The 23,624-nt window shown below is 45.2% G+C and overlaps 1 protein-coding gene across 1 annotated transcript in view; it reads right to left on the bottom strand.

The window, feature by feature from the left end:
* The window catches only part of TEKT5 (tektin 5), a 58,312-nt gene extending 35,595 nt beyond the window's left edge, over positions 1-22,717 (bottom strand). Inside the window, exons 1-5 of the mRNA XM_065412166.1 lie at positions 22,145-22,717; positions 21,466-21,549; positions 18,420-18,490; positions 13,133-13,276; positions 1,916-2,138 (exon numbers count right to left, since the gene is read on the bottom strand). Of these exons, the coding sequence (XP_065268238.1) occupies positions 1,916-2,138; positions 13,133-13,276; positions 18,420-18,490; positions 21,466-21,549; positions 22,145-22,717 (1,095 nt within the window). The remainder of the gene's footprint in view (positions 1-1,915; positions 2,139-13,132; positions 13,277-18,419; positions 18,491-21,465; positions 21,550-22,144) is intronic.
* Between the last annotated feature and the right edge of the window lie 907 nt (positions 22,718-23,624).

Below are 23,624 nucleotides of genomic sequence, written 5' to 3'. Positions count from 1 at the left end.
AGCCCTATTGTTTCCAAATGCACGTTGAAGCAAACTTGTCATCTTTGCAAGCGAAAGAGGCTTTTCATGGAGAACCTAGCTAGTCTAACTGAAGTCAGATGAAAGGATCCCAGTGAGTCTAGACAATTTAACGAGATTCCAGTCAACATGTATCTATCAGTACAGAGGGAATACCTCTTGTTGACTTTGTTCTACATGTTTTAGCTAATCAACTAATACTGTCGGGTCTCTTCTTAAACTTCAGTGAAAGAATTACTGCAAAGCTAACAAAGATGGAATTTAAATACAAAACTGGCTATTTAAATGCCATCCATGGTTTGTATAAGTGTGAAGAAGAGAGGTATAATGTATGTTTGAAAAGTCAGATTGTCTGATCCACCAAAGAACAGTAGACTATTTTCCTTGAGCATACCCAAGCTGTAACTTAGGTTAAGGATGTGGGAGATATTTATATCAAAGGGGATGAAACAACTTTGAGCATGAATCGCTGAAGACTGTAGTGGCATTTTATAATCCTATTAAATGAGAGGGTAGTCTTCAAACAAGAGAAATGTAATATTTTTATTCTCCAAAACCTAGAAAGGCCTCAAGCTGGCTTCTGATTTGGGTGAGAAAATTGAGGAAAGTCTCTACCCAGTTTGTTTGGCATATGTGCTGCAAGTGTGTGTTTTTGCAGCTACAATTTACAAACCCCTTCAGGCCCCTTGAAAGCTTGACCCTAAACAATAATGCAGATTTTGTTATTGTTGTCAACAAAACAACCAAAAAAGATTCCTGCACAGAAAAATGAAACTTCTCTGCTAGCTATTACATCATCTGTTTGTCTTTTGCAAAAATTCAAGAAGAAGTCTCTTTTAAAGAGGATTTATTGCTCACTTAAATTATTCACTTTGGGTGCTAAATTATTAATGAAAGAGTGAAGGATTAAATAATTCAGGTCAATATAAGAGCTGTGAGAGTCTGGAGCTAAATGAGATAGCAAGTCACAAGGGTGACTTGACTTGCAGAAGAAAATAAAAATGGGTTGATCTCACAATCATTACACAGGCCACCAGGCAATGGGAATTATGGGTGCAGAAAGGTCTTCGGGATAAGGAAAGTATGTGGTTAGTGGGCTAACCTTGGTCTGTCATTCATAATCTTCTTCCATCTGTTTTACTAGTCCCAGGTATAAAATGAAAGAAATCTACAAAGTTAAAAAGTCCACATGGACACTGTTTTTGCCTGTACAGAATTCTCAGTTTCCCCTGAACTAGATTAATGAAAATTCTTAATTAAAATTTAAAAATACTTAAGTTAAAATAAATGTTCTGTGTGGGCTCTCCCCTTGTTGCTTTAAAATAAACATGCAATATTAAAATCTTCCCCTTCTTCCAAAATTGAGGCATGCTGCTTGTAGGATTTTTAGTACTTTCTATTTGATTTGTCTCCAAGGTTAATGCACCACTAACAAAGAACAAAGGAAACGATTAACCAAACAAAAGCCGTTCAAAAAATGTACTCTGCCAAGGCCTTGAAATCCTTAAGGTCCTAAAATACCTTGCATTTGCTTGTGTTTTTAATTACTGTCAATTAGCAAAAAGAGGCGGTTCTTAAGTCACCTTCTTACTCCTCCTCCTTCCTCTGACATTCCAGCTTCAAGCAGCATCACAGTGCACCTCCTGAGGCACGTTTTGCTTTATGGCTTTGTGGTGCAGCAAAATCTTATTTTGCTGCTATGCTAACAGCTCTTCTTATGGCTCTAAATGCAACTTGTGCTCCCATTTGGAGAACATTAGTAAAGCTATTTGGTAATGTGCCAACAAAGGTGCTTTTAGTTGAGTATTTAACTCACCAGTGAAAACTCTGGTTCTTTCTGTGCTGAATCATACCTTGTAGCTTCCAACCCCTATTACTTCTGCAGTCATTTTCTTACCTTAGCCAGGTGTGTTTGTAGTTTGTTCTTTGTATCAGCTGTTTCAGCAATGCGATTGGTAAAGGCCAAGTTGGTATCGGTAAATTGCTTCCACATTTCCTCAGATACATTCTCCAGTGTGTTTTCTGTTTCTTCACGGAGCTTGATGGAGTTGGCCCGTGCATTCTGAGAGTGCCTAATATTGTCATCACTGAACTTTGCCCAGGTCTCAGGAACTGAAACTCTGGAAGAAAACAATTTGAACTGAGAGGAAAACAATGAAGTACTCAGCCAAAATGAAGCTTGCATTCAATTACCACAACTGCAAAGCACAAATGAATTAAACACTTAATTCCATGAGCTAACTGTGTATGTGGGGGGGGGGGGGGTTATTCCATTATCTTATTGTTCCACATCAGAACCAGTTTGTGCAGGAGGAACAGAAAAATGTTTTCAACTTTGAACAAACTTTCAGAAGAGCTACTGCTTTTACAGTGTTCCTATAGCTTTCTTGGATTTTGTAGTAGATATCAGTTAAAAAAAAATGCACAGCCATTTTGTAAGATTCTCAAGCCAATGACAATTATCCTTTATCTGATGTACCTTAGTTCCAAAGGACAAGCTTTAGAGATGAATTGTCTTGTAAAAGTATAAATGTGTATGAAAGTGACTGACATACAAAGGAGATATATTCATTGAGTGCACCACCAGAGATGTACAATTTGAAACAGGTCAGAATAAAGGGAAAGAAGGATGTTAAGCTAGTTCAGGCAGCAGGAGTAGGAGGAATGGAAAATTTATCCAACTTTCAGGAAATTAAGTGATTTACATTAATCCCACAGACAAATCTTCCTTTTCCAGCCAACACTTGTGAGACAGGCAACCTAAGGTCTCATTGCACTTGGCTTCATTACCCGGCTAAGTTTGTTTTTGTTTTACTTTTTAAAGAATGACCTGTTCTTACATAATTTCCTCCATATACTTAAGCACAAAATTACAATTTTTCAACATCAGGCACATATGTCAACATTATACGCCTATCCGGCTCTTTAACAAGTGTATAGAGCAATCTGAGTTCATGCCTGGTGTATCTGAGTTGGCACTTGGCACATTTTGTCCAACATAAAGAATCTGACTTTGTTTCCCCCACCCAACATGCCATTAAAGTATCTCAGAATAGTGACAAAGTATAGGGTCTTTTCCTCCCTTGGTAATTATTTTAGGAGGGACAGATTTGAAGACTACATTTTAGTGAAACAACTGGTTCTGTGACCTTTTGTATTTCAGTCTTTTTTGGACGCCTGTAGGAGGAGTTGGTGGGGTGCATAGGTGAAGTAGCCCCTCCCCTTCCCAAGGCACCACATCTAAGAGACTTTGCTCCTGGAATAGCACTGGTACGCAACAATAGGGTAGCCTCCAACTTCTTCTCCAGTCATGGAGTTTCTGCTGACTTATCCCCCTCTTTAACAGTGTTTCTGATCTCTCACCTCAGGTCCCTGAGTCCTTGTACTAACGAGTGCAGCACCACCCCTGAAGCACTGCTGCAATTAGTGGAATGGATTCTAGGTCACGTTTGGATGCAGGAACCAGGCATTACCTGACTCAGCCTGACATACGATTCAGGGGAATCGATGAGTTGTTGGAAAGGACGGAGAAGTGAATGATTGTATGGTTGTATTCCTGTAGGGCAGTGGTTCTCAAACTTTTGTACTGGTGACCCCTTTCACATAGCAAGCCTCTGAGTGCGACCCCCCCTCTTATAAATGAAAAACACTTTTTTGTATATTTAACACGATTATAAATGCTGGAGGCAAAGCGGAGTTTGGGGTGGAGGTTGACAGCTCGCAACCCCCCATGTAATAACCTCGCGACCCCCTGAGGGGTCCTGACCCCCAATTTGAGAACCCCTGATGTAGGGCACCCTACATGCTTCCAATGCCTGTGCTAGTCTGCAATTGTTATACACAGACTGGAGTTGGAGGAGAAACAAGAGTATTGTGCTTAAGGCCCTGAACTGGGATTCAGAACTGGATCCAATTCTCACCTCTGCCCCAGACTTTCTGTGTGGTCTTGGGCAACTCACTTAATTCCCCCATGCCTCAATTCCCCATATGTAAAATGGGGATAACCTTGGCAACCCTCAATCCAAACTACATCATGGTATATGTACACATAAGACTTCTGCTCAGGTGCCTGTGGAATCCGCTTCTGGCTGACAAGCCCAATTCGAGAGCACCACTTGCCTAACTCACAAGGGTGCTGAAGAGAAATTCGGTAATATTGGTGAGGCACTTGGATAATACAGTGACTGCCAGAGAAAAGCCGGTAAATAGGTTGAGTGGAAGTGTAGATGAGGCTGCTTAGAGCCAAAGTTCGGGCACCCATTAATATTCCTTTTGCAGTGTACTGTACATGCCCAAACTTTAGGGAGGTTTGGTTTCATGTCAAAACTTCACAGCTGGTTTGCATCTTCACAGTGTGAACCAAAATCCCAGATTCAGACATCACTAAACTCTGAGTGTGTGTGGATCTGGATCTAAATTTGCAGTCTGAGCCCTTCCCAAGCTTTGCGTGTTGCAAATAGAGCTGTGTGGAGGACAGAAGTTCTCTCTCAGAAAGGATATGAGATTTTGAAATTCGATGTAGTTCCAAATAGGCACAAAACCTGAAAATTTCAAAATTCTCCATGAAGGAAAATTCCCCATAAAAATTAGTTTCAGGTTGATCAAAACCTCATTTCAAAACTATTAAAATATTTCATTCATTTTTATTTTGTATTAATTATAATATAATACAAAATTTACAAAATGTGAAGTGAAATATTTTAAAATGAAAGACTGAAATGTTTCATTCTGAGACTGTCAATATAGGACGTTTCAACATTGTTGGAATTCTTTTTCCCCATGTTTTCTTCAGAAATTAAATTATGACTAAATTGACCGGCATTCACAAAGTGTTTGTATGTCATTAGAACCGCATAATCCAACAGAATACAGTTCCAGCTGAGTTTCTCTGACCAGATATAGCTGCAAACATATGTATTTAAAATTGGTGGGAAGTTGTGTGCAGATGATGTGCCTAGATACTGGCATGGCTTCCCAACAAAAATCATAGGTGTGTGAGGGAGAAGTCAGAACAAGATTGTAGGTTGACTTTCAGTATCCAAACCTCCTATACCCTGCAGATGTGGATTTTCAACAGGCTCTCCCCTTCATTTGGATTGTGACCTCCCTCTACCCCCATTGTAAATGTGTGTTAGGAGCCATGTCAACCAGTTCTCTCTCCCACATCATTACTTTTCTGATCTCATGTGTTTTCAGCATTAGCTTCTCAGCAAGGGGATTAGTTGTAACTCCTTCCTCTGACTTCTCCTGAAATATGACGATGATTCAAATGAAAATTGTTAAGAATCCTCTGCAGTTACAGGGTGATTGGAATGATGCAGCTAGATCCTCTTGTGGAAAACCACCGTTAGCTTGATTAAAGAAAATCCAACAAGGAAAATAAGTCACCAACAAGGCAAAAAGCTGGAAAGTTGCAGAGCTAACATGGCTGCACAGTTACAACTCATCCTGCTAACTACTAAGAGTGCAACTGCAAATGTTAAAGGCTATTATGGAAAGGTAAACATGGAAAGCTAGCCTGGATGTGGCAGCATTACAAAGGACACACCCTACAAAGGGGAACTACACCACTGCCTTCCTTTGAATTAGTTTAATCCATTTATGTAATGCACTGTGGAGCCTACTTGATCTTGTCTCCATCAAAACAAAAATGAACAAAGATCTTCATGACTAAACTGAAGTGCCAAGTCAAGCTTCTGTTTGAGTTCAGATCTACCTTCCTCTACCCCAAGCTTCCCTCTAAAGACATGTTTGAATCTAACCACTTAAAGAACTGTTCACTATTGCTAGAGTTCCAGTCATATTTTTTCTTTAATATTTTAGCTGAAAACTAGGGCTAAATGTTAACAGCTGAAGGGGTGGGGAAAAGATAATCCTGTCAATTTTTGTTTTTTCAATGGATATTTTATGGTTTTCCTTGGGGTTTCTCTCTCTCAGATCTGAAATAATAAATTTACAAAGCCAGGGGATCTGGCAGCTCTTGTCACTGAAAACCACCCAAATGCCACACTTTTATTTAGGCAGTTGTCCTGAAAAGCTTCTGTCACACAATATGACATCACAGTATCGTGCATAAATCAGCATGCTAGATGCATGAGTTTATAGGTTAAACACCATGCTCGTTTGAGCCAACCCTGCCTGCAGCTACCGGTCTGGATCATCTCTGTGCACTTTCTCCTCTTTTGTGCTCTGATGGAATTATCATAAAAACAAACTTTCCTAGAACGTCTCATTCTTGACTGAATATCTTAATTGGTTCATAACACTATTTCCCCAGCCTATAATTTATCTGGTGGACTGTGCTGAATAGTCCAGGTAGAACAAACCTGCTATGCTCCTGAATGGAACAGATATGCTTTTTCAATCACGTTAATGGAAAATGGCATTGCTGTGGATAACATGGGGGCATAAGAGGGAAATGGCTATATGGTAACAAGAGTATAAAACTTACCCATTGGACTGTTTTTACCTCAGTTAGCTAGAATATTCTTATTCACTTCCAATTCCCAACATGTGTCGTGATGCTAGAGCCAGTGGAATGATTGCCAAGTTCCACCTCAGAGATGCCTGCATTTCAGTAGTAAGTGTGATCCCTTATAAAAAGCACTATTTAAATAAATAGACTCTCTCACCAACAGAAGTTGGTCCAGTGCAAGATATTATCTCACCCACCTTGTTTCTTCCTCCAGGAGCAGACAGCAGCAGGTAGTGCTACCTATCATTCGTATGTATGAAGTAGACTCAGAACCACAAGTAATGCTGCATTGCAAATTGATCTCTACCAGGCAGCTAACGTGCCTTTAGCACAACAAACACTGCCCTCTGTTGCATGAAGTTATTTTATTCCTGTCATTTTTAAGCCAGATGTAGGTCTCTCGATTACATCTAAGGCTACCCTCAGGACAGATTCTCCTCAGTCATCAGTAGTTTTCTCATTAACTGACTAGTGCCAGGGTTTGTTTGTTTTTTTATTAGCTTTTGAAAATCTAAATCCAGACAGTAAAGGTAGAGCTATGCCGAACTTTCTCAATGTTACCAATTTAATGGAAAGGTTTAAAAAATTTTGACAAGCCCAGAGACCTAATTCTCAAGTAACCCTGGGCTATTTTATGGCAACGTGTAGTACAAAGCTTGGTGTGTGTTTGCATGGTTTTGACCCAAATCACATCACACTTTGCAGTTACAGCGAAATTTTACTTTGATTTTTGTTTTGTTTTTTTAATTGAAGGGTGCAAATATTTATGAATCAAACAGTGGAGGAAAATCTGCATGAATCCCTGTGAAGGTTCCCATGGCTTTAAAGGACCATTCTAGCTGGAAGATAAAGCTCACTACAGGCTAAGTTATGTACAGGCACCAGAGATGACCAACTTCCCACACGTCTCCAAGAATAATGTTGACCGGACTTTCATGACAATTACTTGTTCAAATCATGTTCTTTAAAAAGAAACAAAGAGTTTCAAATATGTGGAGACAGGGTTGAAGGTAAAAGGGATTCAGCTCCTCATTGGGCCACCTCTGCTTTTAAAGGGGCCTTGCCAGCAAAACCTAGTGGTGTGGCCTATTATTGGTAAATATTTAATCTCCCCTCTGCCAGATGAATGAAGGGTGTTGATAAGCTCCAGAGGGACCTAGATCCAGTCATAGGTGTGGTCAACACTACAAAGTTAGGTCGACTGAGTGACGTCGCTCAGGGGTGTAAAAAATCCACACCCCTAAGTGGAGTGGGTAAGCTGACCTAATCCCCAGTGTAGACAGCGCTAGGTCAACAGAAGAATTCTTCCATTGACCTAGCTACCATTTCTCAGGGAGATGGATTAACTACACCAACGGGGAAACCCTCCCATCGGTCGAGGTAGCGTCTACACTGAAGTGCTACAGTGCAGACCCTCCCCCCTTGCGGGGTCCCAGAGCCCGGGCACCAGTGCGAGTCCAAACGTCTACACTGTAATTTAATTGTACTGCAGCCTGAGCCCCATGAGCCTGACACAGGCCAGCTGCCTGTATTTTGTTGTAGTGTAGACATTCCCTGAAGCTTCTGAAGGAATAAATAAAAAGCAAGGAGTAACTGAGGGTAATGGAGGGTCTCCAGGGCAAAATGTGCAATCTTAAGGAAAAGGTCACTTCTTTTTCTTTCTCTGGGTATGTCTACACTACGAGAGTAGTTCGATTTTAGTTAAATCGAATATGTGGAATCGATATTACAAAGTCGAACGTGTGTGTCCACACTAAGGACAGTAATTCGACTTTGTCAGTCCACACTAACGGGGCAAGCGTCGACATTGGAAGCGGTGCACTGTGGGCAGCTATCCCACAGTTCCCGCAGTCCCCGCTGCCCATTGGAATTCTGGGTCAAGCCGCCATTGCCTTCTGGGTAAAAAAATGTGTCGAGGGTGGTTTTGGGTAACTGTCGTCATCCAACTGTCACTCCCGCCCTCCCTCCCTGAAAGCGCCGGCGGGAAATCAGTTCGCGCACTTTTCTGGTCAGTGACAGCGCGGACGCCACAGCACTGCGAGCATGGATCCCGCTGCGACCATCGCTGCAGTTGTGGCCGTTGTCAACGCATCGCAGCTCATCATCGACCTTTCACTGAGGCAGATAGAGAGAAATCAGGCGAGGAGGCTACGGCACCGGGGTGAGGACCTGAACTCCGAGAGTAGCACACGCCTGTCTGAAACCATGACACCCAGTGCCGAGGACATCACGGTGGCAATGGGTCTTGTGGATACTGTGGAACGGCGATTCTGGGCCCGTGAAACAAGCACGGACTGGTGGGACCGCATAGTGCTTCAGGTCTGGGATGAATCCCAGTGGCTGAGAAACTTTCGCATGCGGAAGGGGACTTTCCTCAAACTTTGTGAGTTGCTGTCCCCTGCCCTGAAGCGCAAGGACACCCGGATGCGAGCAGCCCTGACTGTCCAGAAGCGAGTGGCCATAGCCCTCTGGAAGCTTGCAACGCCGGACAGCTACCGGTCAGTCGCGAACCAGTTTGGCGTGGGCAAATCTACCGTTGGGGTTGTTGTCATGCAAGTAGCCAAGGCAATCGTGAAGGTACTGCTGTCAAAGGTAGTGACCCTGGGAAACGCGCAGGCCATCATAGATGGCTTTGCCGCGATGGGATTCCCAAACTGCGGTGGGGCTATAGATGGGACTCACATCCCTATCCTGGGACCGGACCACCAGGCCAGCCAGTACATCAACCGAAAGGGCTACTTTTCAATGGTGCTGCAAGCACTGGTGGACCATAAGGGACGTTTTACTAACATCAACGTTGGATGGCCGGGCAAGGTTCATGACGCTCGCGTGTTCAGGAACTCTGGTCTGTTTAGACGGCTGCAGGAAGGTATTTACTTCCCGGACCACAAAATAACTCTTGGGGATGTGGAGATGCCTACAGTGATCCTCGGGGACCCAGCATACCCGCTAATGCCCTGGCTCATGAAGCCCTATACTGGCGCCCTGGACACAGAAAAAGAACTGTTCAACTACCGGCTCAGCAAGTGCAGAATGGTGGTGGAGTGTGCTTTTGGCCGTCTCAAGGGGAGATGGAGAAGCTTACTGACTCGCTGTGATCTCAGTGAAACCAATATCCCCATTGTTATTGCAGCTTGCTGTGTGCTCCACAATCTCTGTGAGAGCAAGGGGGAGACCTTTATGGCGGGGTGGGAGGTTGAGGCAAATCGCCTGGCTGCTGATTACTCCCAGCCAGACAGCCGGGAGATTAGAAGAGCCCAGCGGGACGCACTGTGCATCCGGGAGGCTTTGAAAGACAGTTTCCAGACTGAGCAGGGTCACCAGTGAATTTTAAGTTTGTGGACTCAGAACCTGAACTTGCCACCGTTTCTTTACCCAGTTACCGTTGACTATCCTCTCCAGTTACATACCCCCTTCACCCCCTTCCCAAAAAATAAAATCTGTTCTGTTTTGTTAATGAACACCGTTGTCTTTATTACTGTTTTCGCGGGAATGTTTTAAACCTGGGACGCAGACTGTGGCGGGGTGCGGGTTTAGTGTTGTGATGCAAATGATGCTTCTAAACTCCAGGAATGACGGGTTCCGCAGTGGTGGACTGGTTGCTTCAACAGAGCCTGCCAGCCCTCCTGGGCGGGACAGCGTGTATGTGTCGGCTATGTGACTGTCTGGCAGGGGGAGGAGGGTTACAGCTCCCCTGCTGCGGGGCTCTGTGATGCATTAGATCTGTAACTGCCCTCCCCCGCCACAAAGTCACAGAGAAACCCCCCCCCCCCCCGAACATGAAAACCACCTCCCAGATTGAACAGGGTCACTAGTCACTGCACTGGGTATGTGTCCTGATCCTGGACCTGACCCCGCCTCTGTACCCTAGTAAAGGTGACTGTCCTGTCCAATTACCATGCCCCTTCCCCTCGTTCAGACAGACTCTCCTCCAAAATAAAATCATGGAAACAGTAATTAACAGAAACGAATATTTTATTATGAACCAGACATGAAACGTGGGGGTTGAAACTTGCACGGGGGCTTCTGTGAGGTGTGTAGGAAAGGACTTTTAAAATTTTGGGGAATGAGAGCCTTCTAGTGCTAGAGCAGACTGCAGGGGTTGACTGAAAGTTTTAACGGCCCTTGCCGTCCCTCCTTCTTTGTACTTTGGGTGAGGGGGGTGTGGGACTTGGTGGCGGGGGAGGGCGGTTAGAGATAGACTGCAGCGGGGCTCTGTCCTCCTGCCTCCGGTCTTGCAGAACATCCACAAGGCGCCGGAGCGTGTCCGTTTGCTCCCTCAGAAGTCCAAGCAGCTTTTCAGTAGCCTGCTGGTCCTCCTGACGCCACCTCTCCTCCCGTTCCATGACTGCTCGGTGCATTTGTGACAAGTTCTCCCTCCACTGTGTCTGCTGGGCTGCCTGGGCTCGGGAGCAGCTCATTAGTTCTGAGAACATGTCCTCCCGCGTCTTCTTCTTCCTCCTCCTAATCTGCGCTAGCCTCTGGGAGTGTGCTGACAGGCTGGGTTGGGAGACAGTCGCAGATGTGTCTGTGTGAATGGGAAAAATGGAGTGAATTCCTGAGACAGATAAATGAAGTTGTGTACAAAGAACCTAGTCTTTCTCTGTGAACAAGACCATGCACTGCACCTCTCACATGCGCACTCAGGACAAGGTCGAATTTTCGGCCCTCGCCTTCAGTGCCTGGGGTCCTGCAGTTATCTGAGAAGCGTGGCAGGACACCTGAACTTCTGTAGCGTGCAATCATGGTAAGCCGTAGACTTCTGGCTGCTTAAAACTGTACTAGTAGCACTGGCCTCCTTTCACATTGAAAGCAATGCCAGTCTCTGCTGCCAGCAATCAGGACAGCATGAACTATGCCCCTGTCCCACCCCCTCGCGGCTGTTCCAGGGAAAGATCCCTGTATGCTGCCCCTCTCCCTCCACCGCGTGGCTGTAAAGCAGTCCCAATACTAACATTCCCCTCCCTAATTCAAAGCAGGGCGTAATGAGCGACATCACCCTGCTGAGGATCTCGGAGTCCCAGAGGGAAAGGATGTTTCGAGAAAGCCTTCAGAAACCAGGGCCGTTTGCCGCTATGCTCTGCAGGGAAATGATACCAGAGTATCTGATGGTGTCGTGGCGCGGTAACGTGTCCTACCACGGAGGGCCCAATAAGATCGCCCTACCCAGGAACCTGATGAACAGGCTGGAAATGTACCTTCATGAGACCTACGAGGAGTTCTCCTATGAGGATTTCGCCTCCATCCCCGGCCATATTGACCGGATTTTCGCGTAGGTGCACTGGGACTAAAGAGTGGAGCGTCTTGGGCAGCATAATCATGACTTACCGGACATTGTAAAAAAAATTTTAAATACTTGGGACTAAATTGTGAAGAGCCTAAGGCAGACAAATCATGAAAAACCCTTTGTTACTATTGTAAATATTCCAGTTTTTTTTCAGATAATAGTTTACATGTTTAAGCACTTTAAGAAACAGCCATTGTTAATACTATAAATATTTCAGTTCTTGTAAAAATAAATGTTTAGATATTTAAAGCACTTACTGCTTGATCCTTCCCCTGATTCTGTCTCCGGGGTAAGGGATGGGGACGGTTGGTAGGGTGATGATCTCGGTAAGGGTGATGAAGAGATCCTGGCTGTCGGGGAAATCAGCGGTGCCAGCGCTGTCGACTGCCTCGTCCTCCTCATCTCCTTCTTCATCTTCCCCGTCCGCTAACATGTCCGACGAGGAACCTGCCGCGGACAATATCCCATCCTCAGAGTCCACGGTCAGTGGTGGGGTAGTGGTGGCGGCCGCACCTAGGATGGAATGCAGTGCCTCGTAGAAACGGGATGTGTGGGGCTGGGATCCGGAGCGTCCGTTTGCCTCTTTGGTTTTTTGGTAGCCTTGTCTCAGCTCCTTGATTTTCACGCGGCACTGCGTTGCATCCCGGCTGTATCCTCTCTCTGCCATGGCTTTAGAGATCTTCTCGTAGATCTTTGCATTCCGTCTTTTGGAGCGCAGCTCTGAAAGCACGGACTCATCGCCCCACACAGCGATGAGATCCAAGACTTCCCGATCAGTCCATGCTGGGGCCCTCCTTCTATTAGATTGCACGGCCATCTCTGCTGGAGAGCTCTGCATCGTTGCCAGTGCTGCTGAGCTCGCCACGCTGTCCAAACAGGGAATGAGATTCAAACTGCCCAGACAGGAAAAGGAATTCAAATTTTCCCGGGGCTTTTCCTGTGTGGCTGATCAGAGCATCCGAGCTCGGACTGCTGTCCAGAGCGTCAACAGAGTGGTGCACTGTGGGATAGCTCCCGGAGCTATTACCGTCGATTTCCATCCACACCTAGCCTAATTCGATATGGCCATTTCGAATTTAGCGCTACTCCTCTCGTTTTGGAGGAGTACAGAAGTCGAATTTAAGAGAGCTCTATGTCGAACGAAATAGCTTCGTGGTGTGGACGGGTGCAGGGTTAATTCGATGTAACGGCGCTAAATTCGACATAAAAGCCTAGTGTAGACCAGGCCTCTATCATTTCTTAAAGAAGCAGAGAGACCCTGATGCACATTAAGGCATGCACAGGAATCTGCCCCACAGATATGTGGTGGTGTCATATAAGGGATAGAGAGTACAATAACTATTCATACTTACGTTCCATCTATTTTTTCCACTCCATGATAGAAGCTGATGCTGTCCGATGTGTTCCTCAGATTATAACACTTCTCATCAATAAAATGTGCTGAGTTTTTGTCAGAAAGATCTCTCTCTAGCGCGTGCTGTGCATCTCTGTTGATACTGCAAAGAGCAAGTTCTTACATTAAAATATAATCCATCTTTAATCAGCACATTTACTTTGGCATTGCTTACAGATTAATTGGTTCCTTTCATTTCAGTCCGTATAGCCTGACTTCCGCCCACCTGATCCTACAGTCCATTGGCCTCTGCTGGGTGGCATGGACACATAAGCTTATTGCACTGACAATTGGGTTAGAGAGCATGTTTAGGGAAGTGGTAGCTATGGCATATTCTCTCCCCCATAAGAACATAAGAAAGGCCATACTGGATCAGACCAATGGTCAGTCTAGCCCAGTATCCTGTCTTTCAACAGTGGCCAATGCCAGGTGCTTCAGAGGGAATGAACAGAACAGGACAATTAACAAGTGATCCATCCCCTGTCATTGAGTCTCAGCTCCTGGAAGTCAGAGGCTTAGGGACACCCAGAAAGAACACAGGGTTGCATCCCTGACCAGCTTGGCTAATAGCCACTGATGGACCTTTCCTTCATGAACTTACTTCTTTGAACCCAGTTATACCTTTGACCTTCACAATGTCCCCTAGCAATGAGTTCCACAGGTTGACTGCGCATTGTGTGAAGTACTTCCTTATGTTTGTTTTAAATCTGCTGCCTATTATTTTCATTGGGTGACCCTGGGTTGTTGTGTTATGTGAAGGGGTAAATAACACTTCCTTATTCACTTTCTCCACACCATTCATGATTTTATAGACCTCTATCATATCCCCCCTTATTCATCTCTTTTCTAAGATGAACAGTCAGGGGTGACGGCAGCTGTATGGACCCAGAATTTCCATGATTGGAAGTATCAGGAGAGCAAGCCCCCAAGGTCTCAGGTATTCGATCTGATGCACCTTGCTCGGAAGTGGCTATGGGCTTAGGCATGCAGCTCGGAGAAAATTTTGGAGACGTTGGTCATAGACCAATTTATGCAGAGACGACCGCCAGACCTGCGTGCGTGCATAGGCCAGCACAACCCGTCCACCTATGATGAAACAATCGTGCTGGTAGAGAGACAATTGACGGCCAGGGAATTGACCCATCTACCTAGGGAAGACCCCATACGAAGCAGGCGACCAACGCCAACACCAGGGGTTCAGGTGACCAGACACCCGGGGATCCTTACGTGGAAGAAGAGGGAGGCCGAAGACCAGACGGGAATCCAGGAGGATGGGAATGGATTGGGTGGGGGAAACCTCAAGGCTAAACCTCCTAACCCAGGAGAAGTAATTATAGGTGTTATGGGTGTGGGTAGCTGGGTCACATAGCGGCCAAGTGCCCTAACCTCGAAGAGCCCATGCAGTGTAATTTTGGGGACCGGAGTGGCCCATGCTCCCTGCTCAACCTTGTGGGGGTCGCAGTCACCCCACACAAATATACAAGGCCAGTAAAAGTGGATGGGGTAGAAACCATGGCGCTCGTAGATTCCAGGAGTGCTATTACCCTGATCTCAGGTAAACTAGTAAAGTGCAGCCTGTTAACACAGGCTGAATGTACAGGGATAACATGTGTCCATAGGCCTGTTAGCTACTAGCCCATCATACCAGTAAAGCTAGAAGTTCAGGAAAATGTCATTCAGGTGAAAGTAGGGGTGGTCCCACACCTCCCTGTCCCATGCTCATCGGAAGAGATTTTCCCGGGTTTGGAAACTTGCTCCCACTGGAGGGGTGGGAGGAAGTGGAGCTCCCCAAACTGAGGGAGGCCTCAACAGCAGAGTGTTCTCTCCCAGTGTTCATGGAAGTATCCCAGGAACTATTCCCCACCCCCGGGGGAGGCCGGAAGACCAAAAGGGAAAGAAGGGCTGCCTAGGTGTTGGGTACCTGAATCCTGCTATAAGGACAAAGGGCTGCCTGTGTAGGCGGGCAGACACAGGCTACTAAAAGGAAGGACCCCGAGACGCAGGAAGGTTCAGAAACTGGTTCCGACACACACACACCCCGCTCCCACAGAGCCGGCCGAGAGGGTAGAAGAAGATCCCTCAGAGTTCCAATTGATAAGTCCCGGGAGGGCGACTTTCAGACGGGACCAGGTGGAGGACTCAAGGTATGAGAGCACCAGGAAGGAGGTGGCCGAGATAGATGGGGTACCCATAGCGGGGAAAAACTCGAGTGCCCAGGCCGTACTTCATAATCAAGAAGGACCTCCTGTACCTGGTTGTGTGCCTGCAGGAGCAAGAGGTACACCAGCTCCTAGTACCCTGGAAACACCAGAGGGCAATATTAAACCTTGCCCACAGTCACCTTTTTGGAGGACATGTGAGGGCAGAGAAAACCCAGGCGCAAATCTTGCGCAGGTTCTTCTGGCTGGGGGTACATGAGAATGTCCACCTCCTGTCCCAAATATCAATTGCACAGCCCTCATCTACATCTAAGAGTCCCTCTGGTACCCCTGCCGATCATCAAAGTTCCGTTTGAGCGGATCGCCATGGAAGCGTTACGTTACTACCTGCTTGGGCATAGATTTGTCCTTGTAACTGACCATGCCCCTCTTCAATAGATGCAGCGAAACAAGGAGAAGAACTCCAGGGTAACCAGGTGGTTCTTGTGTCTCCAACTTTTCCAGTTTCACGTGCAACATAGAGCAGGGAGCCGCCATTGCAATGCCGATGGTTTGTCATGTGTGCACTGTATGGCGTCCCAAGCTGCCCAACCTCTTGGTGTTGAGCAGGGGGAAGGGATATATGACAGACCCAGACTGGTTGGGTGCAGGAGTCTGGTAGAAGGAAAACACACTGGATGCTGGATGAATAGTTTTCTGTTCCCTGAGTGACCAGGGCAGGTACTGCCACAGAGCAGTCAGGAAGGTGCTAGAAACAATTAAGTCAGGCAGACTCCATGAGACACCTGTAACCAATTAAGAACTGATTAGAAGCAATCAAAGGAAGCAGGCTAATCCGATCACCTGAAGACCATTTAGAACTGGCTGGGACTAGTTTAAAAGGAATCCCCTTGACAGAGGCCAGCTGGTAGGAGCTGGGAGTAGGAAGGTGTGCTGTGGGAAGACTGGGAGAAAGAAAGTGTGCAGTAAAAGACCCTGGAGAACAAGTGTGGTCAGGTACCTAGGAGGGACTGTTTGGGGAAGTAGCCCAGGGAAGGGCCGTAGCTCCGGTAGTATAGGCAAACTATCTGTTTCTGCTGCCAATTACGGTCCCTGGGCTGGAAGCTCGGGTTCCCCCCAAACCCTCCCTACACACACAAACGCTCCCTGAGAAGGAAAACAGGGACTAAAGAGGGTTCTTACACCAAACCTGTTGACTGGCCGATGATGAAGGTGACTCAGTAAGCTGTAACCCTTGCCTCTAGGAGGGGAGAGAGGCTACATTGAGGGTCACAGCAAACCTCTGACGTAAACTCTAACCGCCTAGAAGCGCAGGACCTGCCCCCAAGGCAAAGCCAGTGCTCTGCCACAATATTTTTTTTGAGATGATGTGACCAGAACTGCACACAATATTCAAGGTATGGGTTTACCCTGGCTTTATACAGTGGCATTCTGATATTTTCTGTCTTATTATCTATCCCTTTCCTAATGGTTCCTAACATTCTGCTAGCTTTTTTGTCTGCTGCTGCACATTGATTGGATGTTTTCAGAGAACTATTCACAATCACACCAAGATCTCTTTCTTGAGTGGTAACAACTAATTTCGACCCCATCATTTTGTGTATATATATAGTTAGGATGTTTTCCAATGTGCATTATTTTGCATTTATCAACATTGAATTTCATCTGCCATTTTGTTGCCCAGTCACCCAGTTTTTTGAGATTCTTTTGTAACTCTTCGCCATCTGCTTGGACTTATCCACCTTGAGTCATTTTGTATCATCTGCAAACTTTGCCACCTCACTATTCACCATTTTTTTTTCCAGATCATTTATGAATATGTTGAACAGCAAGGGTCAAGTACAGATCATTGAGGGACCCTGCTATTTACCTGTCTCCACTGTTAAACTGACCATTTATTCCTACACTTTGTTTACTGTCTTTTAACCACTTACTGATCCATGAGGGACTGTCCCTGCCCCACCACTTAACCTCTGGTATTTCCATTTGGACAGCTCAACACATTTAAAAATAATCCTCATTTTGGTGATGGGTGGATGGCCAGAAGGGATAGAGATAAAGATTTGCTGTTTTATGCATTATGTATCTGTAGCAAAGTCCTGTAGCTGGCATGACAAACTAGCTTTTGAAGTTTCTATCCTCCTGTCTTGGAGAGGAAAAGGTAGGAGACTTGCAGTGGGAACACCTGAGCCAGCTATGTTGCTATGGGTGGGAGGCAGAATGGAAAGACAAGTAGTACAGTGTTCAGATCTCCCAACCCTGCAGATTTTGGAGTCAGATTGACCTAAAGCTAGTCAAGTTTTGGGTGGGTAGAAAGCCACACTCTGCCTCTCCAGTGTTACTGCTCATCCTGCCCACAAGGAGGGGATATGTGGCTCCATTTTTGCTCTCTTAGCCACATGGAACCTTTGTAATAACTTCTCTTCCTTTTGATTCTTCCACAGCAGGGGACACCCTGCCCTTTGACTTCAGTGGGAAAGATCAAGACCCTATTTTTCTCAGTAGTAAGAGGTTTGCTAGTACCTTGGCATTTAAACTCAGCAATATATCTGCTGTCAATACTTTTCAGTTGAAACATTATAATCTGTGTCTTCCCTATTTGGTCATAAAACTGTATAAAAGTTAACTTAGAAATCACAGCCAATAGAAGTGAGTAGAATTCATGCCGCCAAAATATAAACTTGGCTTTTATTTGATCAGTATTAAATACAAAAATATTTTAGGTGTTGCAATAATGAGTGTCAGAAATGCACCTCAACTTGACTCATATAACTGTACCATTGACAAGAACAGTAATTATAAAATCTATTTATATATGTCTTTCCCATGTGGCCTAACCATCATGTATAATCATCTCCCTTTGATGTGTGACTGCTTCCAGTTATACTAATGGCAGTTTTGCACCTAGCAGGGAGAGAATAGAAACATGTATCTTTTTGTCCATATCATTATTGAGTAGTTGAAGGAAGTGAATGTAATCAGACTTATCAAATCAGATATTATTTATTCTAGAATAATTTACATTTCCCAAGGAAACTGGATTCAGTTCCCCTTTCTTTTAAATGGGGTTTAAAAGCAAACACTTACCCCAACTGTTGATCAATTCTTTCTGCAAGTTTTCTCATTCTTTCTTGACAAGACTTGAACAAGTCAACCTCCTATAATGAAAAATGTCCAACTGTTAATACTGTGATTACATTAATTTGCTCCAGTGTATATAAAATAAACTTAACTATTCTGCAGATTACATACACATCTGATCGTCTAAACCTGGACTTAAGGGTGTAAAAATCATAAATGTTGCAAAGCTGGAAATTCAAAATCAAGGTCCCCAGTTTAAAAAAAAATAAAAAATGATAGGAAAATAAGAAAATGCACAGTCAGTCATCTGAACAACTTTAACTCTGCCCCAAACCTCTGCCATGACAAGCCTAGAAACTTAGAGGCAATGTGAGTCTCTAAGAACACACATGTTCATGTTCACAGATGCTAAAACATCAAGAGCACCTCTTAGGGCACATCTTCACTACCCGCCGGATCGGCGGGTAGCAATCGGTCTATCGGGGATCGACTTACCGCGTCTAGTGAAGACGCGATAAAATCGATCCCTGATGGCTCTACCGTCGACTCCGGAAATCCACCGCGGCAAGAGGCGGTAGCGGAGTCGACGGCGGCGTGGCAGCGGTCGACTTGCCGCCGTCCTCACAGCCAGGTAAGTCGACCTAAAATACGCCACTTCAGCTACGCTATTCACGTAGCTGAATTTGCGTATCTTAGGTCGACCCCCCGCTGTAGTGTATACCTAGGCTACGTCTTCACTACGGGGGGGGGTCGATTTAAGATACGCAAATTCAGCTACGCGAATAGCGTAGCTGAATTCGACGTATCGCAGCCGACTTACCCCGCTGTAGGGACGGTGGCAAAATCGACCTCTGCGGCTTCCCGTCGACGGCGCTTACTCCCACCTTCGCTGGTAGAGTAAGAGCGTCGATTCGGGGATCGATTGTCGCGTCCCAACGGGACGCGATAAATCAATCCCCGAGAGGTCGATTTCTACCCGCCGATTCAGGTGGGTAGTGTAGACCTAGCCCTAGCCTAAGTAGACCTTCTTCTGTCTTAAAGTGATCGCACACTGGCATAGACTTTGAACAAAATGACAGTTGTATTCACACTGCAAATTCCTAAGACTGGTTTCTTTAGGTCCAAAGGCTACCAACAGGAAAATATATATGGGGCCAGTTTGAATTTAAAAGAGCACATGACTGTAATAGTAGTAGTAGTAGTAGTACTGAAGTGCCTAGGAATCCTAGTCATAGACCAGGACCCTCTTGTGGTAGGTACTGTACAAACAGGACAAAAAGACTGTCCCTGCTCCAAAAAACGTAATTAATCGGGTAATTCACTCTTCCTCAGATTGAAACATGCCTCCAAATGCTCTAAAAGCAATTCCAGTACTTTCTTAGGAACCCTTCCCAATAAGGTGATTTTTTTTTTTACCCCGAACTCCAGCTCTGACGCTGCCCACTATCCACTAAAGGTATGTCTGCGCTGAAATCAGGAAGCGTAATTGCAGCTTCGGTAGACCTACCCCGGCTAGCTTTAATCTAGCTATCTCATGTACTGATACAATGAAGCCATAGCAGTATGGGCTTCAGCAGGGCCAAGCCACTTGAGTAATTACCAGCACCCCAAGAAGGTTTGTACACCATACTGAAGCCCATGTTGCTGTGGCTTCACTGCTATCAATGCATAAGCTTACCTAGACTGAAGCTAGCTCACATAGGTCTACACATGCTGCAATCATCTACTCTATGGTTTATGTAGACATACCCTCGGGAGCAGCTAGTTTTTGTTCCAGATGAGTCAGTTAGCCAATCAAGGAGTGTAAGGGGGCCTGATGGGACTAAGTGCCAAGTAGAAAACCTGTGACTTGATTGATTGGAGGGCCAGGAGGGGGGCCAGAACTAGGATAGGATCATTAGATTCCTGGGCCTTACAGTCAGGTGGGTAACTACAAGGGAGAAAGCAATCTTTTGTAGAGAGAAATCCACAGAGTGTGAGTCATCCCCTAAAGGGCAGGAAAGGGGTTAGTTCAGCAGAGAAAAGAAAAGCTGTAAGGACCTAGGGAGAAGCTAGAGGCCTGAGAACCAAAGGGAGGCTGAGTTAAGCACAAGCTGCGGGGAAGCAGCACAAGGGAAGTTGGAGGTAAGAAGTGGCCCAGGAAAACAGTAGCATGTATGAAGCAGCAGACCTAGCTGCTTAATATAGGGTCCCTGAGTTGGAACCCAGAGTAGAGAATGAGCCTGGGCTCCCCTGCCACTCCTGAGGAAGAGGCATGCAAGCCGAGTAGAAAGAATGTTGAGTCCAGGTTGGGACTGAAGCCTGACCCTGAAGGGTGGGCTGAGGAATAGTCCAAGAGGGGACTGAAGGCTCTTTTGTATTGGGATGTTTTGTGAATTTTCAAATTGGAACCCTGGAAGATAGCAGAACTTTGTGACTTGGCTGGAGGGCCAAGCTATGGAGCACCTGGTGAGAGGCAGATGGCCTGCAGAAGGTGCTGGAGACAAGGGCTGTTTGCAACATCGCACCGTGACACAAGAGGACAAGATGGGTGGTAAGTACACTACCTTACAGGTGGCTACGCAGATGAAGCCCAAAGATAGCTCCAGAGCAGTGATTGGAGGAACCACCAGAATGAAGCTTTCTTTCCTGGCTATTGGGGTGAGGAAGAAGGGGTATGCTTTCATCCCTCCACCCTAGCTTCCCCTCTTCCATGACCCCTGCTGCATTCACATAAACGCACATAAGCGCCCTCCCCCGTAGTGTTTATCGCCGTCTCTCCCTGTCGACTAACTTCCCACAGGATAGATTGGCCTGGGTATTCAATTATATGGCGAGACACTAGAACAGAATTTATGTGATGTAGTATCTAAAGCTTTCTGACACCTTACCCATCGTGGCCAAAAGATAACAATCATGTTCATGATTAATTTCTCAAAATTACTAGGGGTTCCTTAACTTAATGTGTTTTCCCCCTCCTCTTCAGTCTTGCAACTGAATTCCAGAGAGAGTCTGCTTTGATTTTTAGCTATTTTCTACAGATTAATTTATCAAATAACAAGTCTCATCATACCTGTATGAGGTTCTTTTCCACGTCATCATGTACTAGGTCAATCCCCATCCGCTTCTCACGGTTATATAAGCATTCCAAGGCTACCTGCAAGCAAACCAGAGGAAAATTTGCATCAAATTCAGTATTGCACTATACAAAAGAACTTCAATTTATTTGTCAAGGGACCGTTGAACAGATTGGTAAGAGGTGGCCTTCTAATAAAGATGGAATAGAATTGTACTTGATACTTTGGGGTGGTTTCATTGTATATAACGGATGCATGTCTATGATTTATGCTTATCTCTGTTGGTGTTTTCTTTCTAAGGGCAAGCTGCAGGACATGATCCTGAATTTTGATTTTTATATTTGTACTTGCATACAAGTTTCTTTGATAGAAATAACTTTCACAGATAATATTCTACAAGTTTTTATAAACTCTAACTCTAGACTTCTGATGTTTTTAGTGTTTGCTGACATCCATTCCTAAACAGCAAAACTTAAATACACGTTAGTGCAATTTTTCTGTTGGAATTAACTTGCACCTTAGATCTTCAAAATGCAATCTCTAGGGCTGTGTTTTGGTAAAAATAAGAGCTAGGCTTAGACATACTAATATATTCAGTATTAAGCTAGAACTCCATCCATTTGCTTTGCCTGTTCCCCAAAGCGGTTTAGAGAACAGTGGCTACCTCTGACCCACCTTCAGTGGCCTTTGGGCCTCATCAGCAGCACACTCCAGCCGCCTCTTGGCTGTTTCCAGGGCACGAGTCTCCGTCAGCAGACGCTCTAGCTCATAGGTCAGCTCCGACCTCCAAAAATCGATATCAGAGAGTCTCTGTCCTAGGCTCCTTCCAGTGTTGTCCTGTGTCTGCTGGGTCAGCTGGTTTTTGTCTTGCATCAGTCGCAAAGAATCAGCATTCAGCCGGCCAGCCCAGTGCCGGCAGGACTCCGATCCTTTGTATTGAACTGTGTTTGCCTGGTACCAGTCACGGGGGGAATAGCGAGCATATAAAGCAGACCGCACTGAGGGCAGTATAGTGGGTGGCCGTAAAGGGGCACAGATTCGCATATTCCCCTGCTCACCTGAGTTGGTGGGGACTGCTGATACTCTGTAAAACAGGCTGGGTCTCCATGAGTTGAGGTAGCGGTAACCTGGCAGGTAGTAAGACTGGTAACTGTCCTGAGTAGTGCTGGTGGAGACTGGCTCAGGGAATAAGTAGCTCTTTTTGGGGCCACAGTAGCTGGCTGTCTGAGTGGTTCCAAGGAACTCCATCCTGCTCCTTACCTCATACACCCACCCTTACTTTGTTTGTAACCCAAACACTGCAGCCTGTGTAGTTTCAAAGCCCAGAGAGGAATGGTTGTATCTCCTGGCCAGTGCTGCTTTTATTGCAGATGCTGTTTTATCCTCTGTGACTCAGTGATGTTGTCATAAAGCCTGCTGAGGACATCATTATCCACAAAGGACCCTTAAGCATGCTCAGGTTGGCTTTATTAAGCAAACAAACAAACTGAGGAAGCAGGTTGCTTTGAAAGACTGCAGAGGATTGTTATTAACTGCATAAGCTCCCAGTGCAGACATGTGCTCAGGTTCCTGGGAACATCTGGCTCACGCCAGCCATGCTTAAAGGCTTAACACGGCCTTTGGCATAGTCACCCCCAGACAAGTAACTGTATAGTTATCTGTACAATTGACTTAGAAAACTGGCTGAGTGTGTATAAAGTAAAACTGAGTAAAAACCTCAGGCTTTGCCTCTGTTTGTGCATTTACATGAGGTTTCTTTTTGTAAGGTGGAGAGCCCTCTCTCACACCTCCTTTTAACTATCTTATTCCCTCCTATTTACAAATATTTACTAAAATCCCATACTGGAAATGCATTTTTCCCATTTCTCCTCTCTATATTTTGTCCTCTGTCTTACATCTTAGTCTTTCTTAAATCCACTGCTTTGAGACCTCCATGTGGCTCATCCCCATACAAGGAATTTTGCAGATAAATCATTTGTTTCAATAGAAATAATATTTCTCTCTCTTAATATTCCTTAAATTGCTGCAGATTGGTTTCAAAATTGTAGGTGTTCAATTCTAGACAATGACCATCTTCGCTTTTTATCTACAGCATATGAAACTGTTTAATTTTCAATTTGGGGAAATATACTGTATATGAGCATTAGTTACACTG

The sequence above is a fragment of the Emys orbicularis genome, chromosome 10, assembly GCF_028017835.1.
Source record: "Emys orbicularis isolate rEmyOrb1 chromosome 10, rEmyOrb1.hap1, whole genome shotgun sequence".
Taxonomy (NCBI): domain Eukaryota; kingdom Metazoa; phylum Chordata; order Testudines; family Emydidae; genus Emys; species Emys orbicularis.
Note: the sequence above shows the minus strand (reverse complement) of the source record. Positions and strands in the feature narration are given on the sequence as shown.